We start from the raw sequence: 7067 nt of genomic DNA, 5'->3' as shown, positions 1-7067 counted from the left end.
CTGAGACCTGGGGGTCTCTTTGAACAGGGCTGACAGGAAGCCATTGCTGTTTTCTCCACCCTGAGACTCTGCCCCACCCAAACTGTGCATAGAGGCTTTTGCATATGAGTGGCCTGGTCCTTTGAAATTTAAATTTACCTAACAAATTACAGCTGAATCAGTGAGACCCATAATGTCCAAAAGAAGACGCAAGGCCCCACAGAAGCTTGCATTGCTTCACAGCTGGGCCTCATCTGGGCACCTTCAAAACCCAAGCAAAGAGGAATCTATAGATCTCTCCATGGCTGCTGCTTGGTGGCATCTGGCAGAGGCTAAATTAGCACCTCCTTGGAGATCCAAGAGTCAGTGTACCTAGTGGTCAGAGTGGGATCATCCAGAATACAACTCCTCAGATCCATAAGGGACACACTCAGGGGGCAGACTCAGTGAACACCAAAGCCCCACTGAAGCAAGTCTTGTCTCATAAGGCTGTCTCCAGTACAGTTCTCCCAGTGCAGATACAACTGATCCTCACAGCCAATTGGCCTGGAGGTCAATTCCTCCCAGTGATACCAACAACAATCAAGACTTGACTATAATAAGAATGTGCACACAGCCCAAAAGGGATGCACCAAGAGTATCTACCTCAGGTAACTTAAGAGGCTGAGCCACAAGGCGATATAGGACACCTAGCACATAAAGCCTCTCTATCAACTCAAGGAAGCAGCCAAAATGCAGAGACAAAGAAGCAGGTCACAAATAAAAGAAATGGAAAAAAGCAAATGGCTGGATATAGAGTTCAAAACCATGGTTATAAGGTTTTTCAAGAATTTCCTAGAAAAGGCCAATAAATTTAGTGAGACTCTCAAGGATATGAAAAAGGACCAACTAGAAGTTAAACATACACTGACTAAAATAAAAAGTAATATACAGAGATCCAACAGCAGACTAGAGGATCACAGAATCAAGTAAAAGATTTGAAATACAAAGAAGCAAAAAACACCCAACCAGAAAAGCAAAAAGCAAAAAAAATCCAAAAAGTTGAAGATAGTGTAAGGAGCCTCTGGAACAACTTCAAGCATACCAACATCAGACTTATGGGGTTTCCAGAAGAAGAGAAAGAGCAAGATACTGAAAGCCTATTTGAAGAAATAATGACTGAACATTTCCCCCACACGGTGAAAGAAATAGACTTACAAGTCCAGGAAGCGCACAGACCCCCAAACAAAAGGAATCCAGAGGACCACACCAAGACACATCATAATTGAAATGTCAAGAGCAAAAGACAAAGAGAGAATATTAAAAGAAGCAAGAGAAAAACAGTTAATTACCTACAAGGGAGCAACCATATCATTGTCAATGATTTCTCAACAGAAACTATGCAGGCCAGAAAGGAATGGCAAAACATATTTAAAGTGATGAATAGCAAGAACCTACAACCAAGATTACTCTACCTAGAAAAGTTATCATTCAAAATTGAAGGTCAGATAAAGAGCTTCACAGATAAGAAAGCTAAAGGAGTTAATCACTGCCAAACCAGTAGTACATGAAATGCTGAAAGATATTCTTTAAGAAGAGGAAGAAAAATGTAAAGATAAAAATTATGAACAACAAATTCTTATCTATCAACAAGTGAATCTAAATATCAAGTCAATTAAAAGTCTGAGGAACAGAATAAACTGGTGAATATAATAGAATCAGGGGCATAGAAAGGGGGGCTGACAATTCTCATGGGGAAAGGGGTATGAAGGGTGCAGAAAGAGATTGGACAAAAATTGTATACTTATGGATGAGGACAGTTGGGGAGGGGTAAGGGCAGAGAGTGGGGTGGGAACCGGGTGGAGGAGAGCTATGGGAGAGGGGGAAAGGAAGAGGAATAATTGTAATAATCTGAACAATAAAGATTTATTTAAAAAATAAAAATAGGTATTCCCACAGCCAAAGAGTGATCAAATTTTATTCACACAGCTCATCATTTTATTCTACTGGTTCATGAGACTGAAGGATATACTATGATTTTTATTATTAATATTCCCACAAAATAGAGAAGCAAAATGCATCCTACAGCTCATTAGTAATAATAGATTCATAAAAGTAGAAAAAATTTACTTATCAATATTTATTGTTTACCAGCACAATCAGTGTGTTTTATGGAGTTCTAGGAACAACAGAAACCTTTAAATGGCATAGTAATCACCTGTCTACTCCAATGCAAAACCAGTTCATTTTCCCAGCTGTAGGCTGCCTATCATCTTTCTAGATATTAATTGTTAATGACCCATGTATAAATAATTGAGAGTTAAATACACAACATTTAAAGAAATGTAAGGTATTATTGTACTAACTTAAAATATAACCATCTTCAGGACATTGTTTCGTATAGCCATATATCTCTCATCTTCTTGCATTTTTTGTCTGTGGAGACAATTATGTCAATTTTCACTTGGGAAGGTGGAGGTAATCCAAGGAAAAACCTCTTTCTCAGGTTCTCAGGATAAATGAAGGCAGAACAAGCCTTAGATCTCTTAAGCTCTTAGGACACTCCTGTGAAGGCAAGTAACATCTTGTCCATCTCTTATATGTGTTTATCACTTCATAAGTGGCATTTGATTTCATGTCTATGGTTTTACAGTTCTTGAATACTTAGCTTGAGATGCTGAACAGGGTCAAGAAGAAACAGGGATAGGCAACTTATATGGGGGAGTTCTGGAATCTTCTTTTCTAAAGACTTTTCAGGACACGTGGTTCTCCTGTTTCAGAGATGGTTAGAGAAACTCCGTCCCTTAGAAAATCCCTTCTGTAGCTTTTCCAACAACGGAGGAAAATGTAATCAATTACTCACTCTGAGGAGTGTTAACATTTGTTTGAGTTGTGATGTTGTTGATTTTGTTGTTATTTTGAGAGAAATCAAAGAATCTTAGCATGTTAAAGCTAAGAGGGCACATATCGGTCACTGTTCAGCAAGATTTAAAATCAAAATTTAGGTCAGTGAGGGGAAGAAACTTATTCAGAAACTAGAGACATGTTGCATGAAGATTCCTGCAATAGGGCTTCCTGCTGTGGTCACTGCCACGCCTGCTTTCCTCCCTTCTTTCCCACTCTGCTTGCTTGCTTCTTCACAGCTTTGCTCCATTCTGCAGCACTTAGCTTCTTTCTACACTGTCTTTAGTCTTCGCTCTGGCCTGGATATGCAAATTAACTGCCATATTGGTTGGTTTGATTTGCATAATCACCCTGATTGGATGGTGGGCGTGGTTTGTGGGCATAGCGAAGGTATGGTCAATTTGCATGTTTCTCTTTTATAAGGTAGGATAGCCAGTGAGTAGCAGAAGATTCAAGGAAGAGATTCAAGGAATCTGGGGAAAACAGAGGTAGTATGAAGAAGCACATATACATTAAGGGGTGCTTGGCATATAAACAGTAATGACTAGAGAAGAAGCAGGTAGAAAAAAGAGAGGCCGTTCTTTATCATGAAGCAAAGAGCTCCATTCATACATTCTCTCAATAAATAATTCTTGAGCAACTTCCATGCCCCTTTCAGACAATATTTTGGGTTTGGGGCAAGCTAAACAGACAGAAATCCATGACTTCACTGAGAATACATTTTAGCTTAACAATCAATAAATGTAATAAATAAAAATATGCAATGTGCTAGAAGTAATAATTCTAAGGAGTAAAATAATGTAAAAAATTAAGATACAAAATTTCAAGGGCTAGAGATGAACTTTTAGGCAGCATGACCAAAGAAGGACTCACTAAAAAAATGTCTTGTGTATAAAGGCATGAGGTAAGTGAGAAGGTAAGTCATGGAAGGATCTGGGATTCATAAATATAGAGCAGCAAGATAAAAAGATCAAAGACTTTGAGATAGAGATGGGCTGAGTATTTAAGGAGTCCAGTGTAACTAAAGCAAAGTGAGCAGGAAAAAGTGTGGTAGGAATGAAGTTATAGGAATACAAACTACATAAGGCCTAATAGGTCATTATAAGGAGTTTAGTATTTAATCAGGTTAAAATGGTAAGCTACTGACATTTTGTAATAGAAGAGTGACCTGATTTGACTTACAATTTAACTGAATCATTTAAGCTGAATGGTAGCAAAGATAGAAACAAAGAAATCAATAAGGAAGTCACTGAAAAAAGTAAGATGAGAGTTGAGTAATGATGATTAAAATAAAGGATTGCAGTCCAAATGGCAAGAAGTTATATTTTTTCATATCTGTGACAGCCTAGGACTTTATATATTCATTAATTAATAATTTACATTTGAGTGTGAAAAAAATAATCAAATCATTAATGTAATTTTAGATTTTGGAATATGCAATAAAAATAAATCAGGCTGAGGAGAAAGGGGATGGAAAAACAAAGTTTTTAAAAGTAGGCTGGTTACTCAAGCCCTCTCCTTATCATCCATACTTTTGTAAACATCACATTAGATTTTCACAGTTCAAACTGAGGCTCAGCAAACACAGAACAGAAAACATGGAGGCTGGAAGTATAACTTCAACCTCGAATATTAGCAGAGTTTTCACATACCTCAAGGGTACCATGAAATACTCCATTTATGTAGCATTCATTCAAATACTTCTTTGATTTGATTTGATTTGATTTGATTTTGAACTTTGCAGCACTATGTGTCAAACACCATGGTAGACACTAACACAATGAGAAAATGGAGGCATGAAAATCTAGAAGAGACAAGCACAAGAATGGTCAATATTTTAGCTAAGCCTGTCAGAAGTCACCCTTTGGTGGAAATTGGTAACTCAAAGTGACTTACGAATTAGATTTGTATTGTAAAATGAAGAACAAGTAAAAGAAACAGGAAGATGGCCTCCCTTTCCTCCTTTCTTCAGTCAGAAAAATGATCCAAGAAGGCATCTGTTGGTAGAAGATAGAGAACTTTTCATACAACTCTTTTCAAAGGATGGGGGATTTGCTATTTTGCAGAGAAGGGGAAGATTTTTAGCTTTACTTCTATTCTCATTTTCCTGTCCGATCTGTATTTTATATCTTCAGAAAGGAAGAAGAAAATGATCTTATCTATCCTAATTATTTCCCCCTTTCTTACAGCATCCCTCATCTTTATTCTCATTCTTTTAAGTAAAATTAGGCAAGTGGGAAGAATGGCCATGAAGAATGCTACAGCAGTGCTTGAGTTTCTCCTTATCAGAATCTCTAACTACCTGAGTGATGAGTCCCATTTTTCACATTGGTTCTAATATCTTACCTCAGCACATTGTTTGGGAATGGACTTATCATTCTTATACATTTTGAACCACACCTTCACACTCCAATGCACTTCTTCCTTAGTAACCTGTCTTCCTTAGACCTTTACTATGGAATAGTCTCTATGTCCCAGGCCTTGTTGCATGAGTGTCTCCTTGTTCTTGGCTACAGCAGAGTGCCTCCTACTGGCTGTGATGGCATATGATCCTGTGGTTGCTATCAGCAATCCTCTGCGCTACTCTATGGTCATGAATGGCCCAGTGTGTGTCTGGCTGGTTGCTACCTCATGGGGGGCATCACATGTGCTCACTGCCATGGTCACCTTATCCCTACATCTTCACTTCTGTGGTACTAATGTCATCAATCATTTTGTCTGTGAGATTCTCTCCCTCCTCAAGATGGCCTGTTCTGATACCAGACTCAATGAACTTATGATCCTCATCACAGGTATCTTCACCCTGCTGCTGCCCTTTGGGTTTATTCTCCTTTCCTATGTCCAAATTGCTGCTGCTCTCTTAAAAATTCACTCATCCCAGGGTAGGCTCTAGGGTGGTTCTTTGTCTACCTGTGGTTCTCATTTGACTGTGGTGACAATATTCTATGGGGCAGCCACATATATGAAACAGTAATCTAAGTTATCCCCTGATCTAGACAAGTTTATATCAGTATTTTATAGGGCTTTGACACCATGCTGAACCCTCTAGTATATAGCCTTAAAAACAAAGATGTTAAAGAGGCACTAAGGAAAGTTATAGTAAATAGAAAATGAGCCTTTTTTTTTTTTTGCTCTAAACTTCTAAAATAACTCTTAGCTACATCTCCACTGATGATAAAATAATGCTTAAAGTGTCTGACTTTACCCTTGATAGAGCAGTTGATTGTCATGAAAGGCTTTATGAAGTATTTCTATCCCACATATTATATATCCTGAGACTTGAATTTCTTATTTTTACTCTTTCTTTACATATAACACATTAGTGGTCACCCATTAAACTACTCAACTTCAGGTAACTAATCTTATCAGAATCATTTTCTCACAGACAGAAGAGACCTAAGCAAAAAGCGAATCTATTATGACTATTGTCAGGAGGCAAAGACATAACTGAAATTTCAAAATAGGACAAAAATAGTATAATAAGAAGTCAGAAGACAAATGTCAGAAATTGTCCAACAATACAGTGTACAGATAATGTATTATAGAATTATACACCCAAAATCTATGTAGTATTGTTGACCAGTGCCACCCCAATAAATTGAGTAAAAAATTGTCCAACTTTACTGAGGGCAAGTTCTGTTGGGTAAGCAAAATTTTCTTGTTCCACTTAACCTCAGAATCATAAGAAAATTTTATCACAGCCATTTTCTACAATTGTGTGGAGTGTTTTTCTTTTTCTAAACTTTTTTCAAATATATTATTTTGTTTTATATTTCTAATAAACTATGATATTGCTAAGAGATATACCATAATGCTCCTCATGTTAATGATGACAAAATTGAGACTAAGAGTTTGGATTTTTCTAAAGTTTTACATAATTGGTAGTGGAATCAAAATTATAATGCAGATCACATATATGATGCCATTGACCTTTTTCAAATTGGAATCACAGAACAAAGAATGCAGTTAATATTTATTGAGTACATATCACATATCTTACAACAATTAGATGAAGTAGTACTCTTACCAATATTAGGTGTGCAGAAACTGAGCTCTTAATGATTAAGTGATTTTCCCATAGTCACAAAGCCAGTAAACAGCAGAGTATGTATTTAAATCTAGATCTGGCTGATTCCAGGTCGCATTCACTGTATCTAAACTATAGAAGCATCAAAGATTATCTAATGCATTGGTTTTAATAAACT

At 37.1% G+C, this 7067-nt stretch overlaps 1 protein-coding gene across 1 annotated transcript; it reads left to right on the top strand.

Moving 5' to 3' along the window:
- Nucleotides 1-5104: 5104 nt before the first annotated feature.
- LOC118721947 (olfactory receptor 13H1) lies at nt 5105-5976 on the top strand. Its single transcript, XM_036443211.1, is given in 4 exon segments — nt 5105-5177; nt 5180-5351; nt 5353-5894; nt 5897-5976. Coding segments are annotated over 4 exon segments (867 nt in total).
- The last annotated feature ends 1091 nt before the right edge of the window (nt 5977-7067 follow it).

This window comes from Pipistrellus kuhlii, unplaced genomic scaffold, assembly GCF_014108245.1.
Source record: "Pipistrellus kuhlii isolate mPipKuh1 unplaced genomic scaffold, mPipKuh1.p scaffold_m20_p_19, whole genome shotgun sequence".
Lineage (NCBI taxonomy): Eukaryota > Metazoa > Chordata > Mammalia > Chiroptera > Vespertilionidae > Pipistrellus > Pipistrellus kuhlii.
Note: the sequence above shows the minus strand (reverse complement) of the source record. Positions and strands in the feature narration are given on the sequence as shown.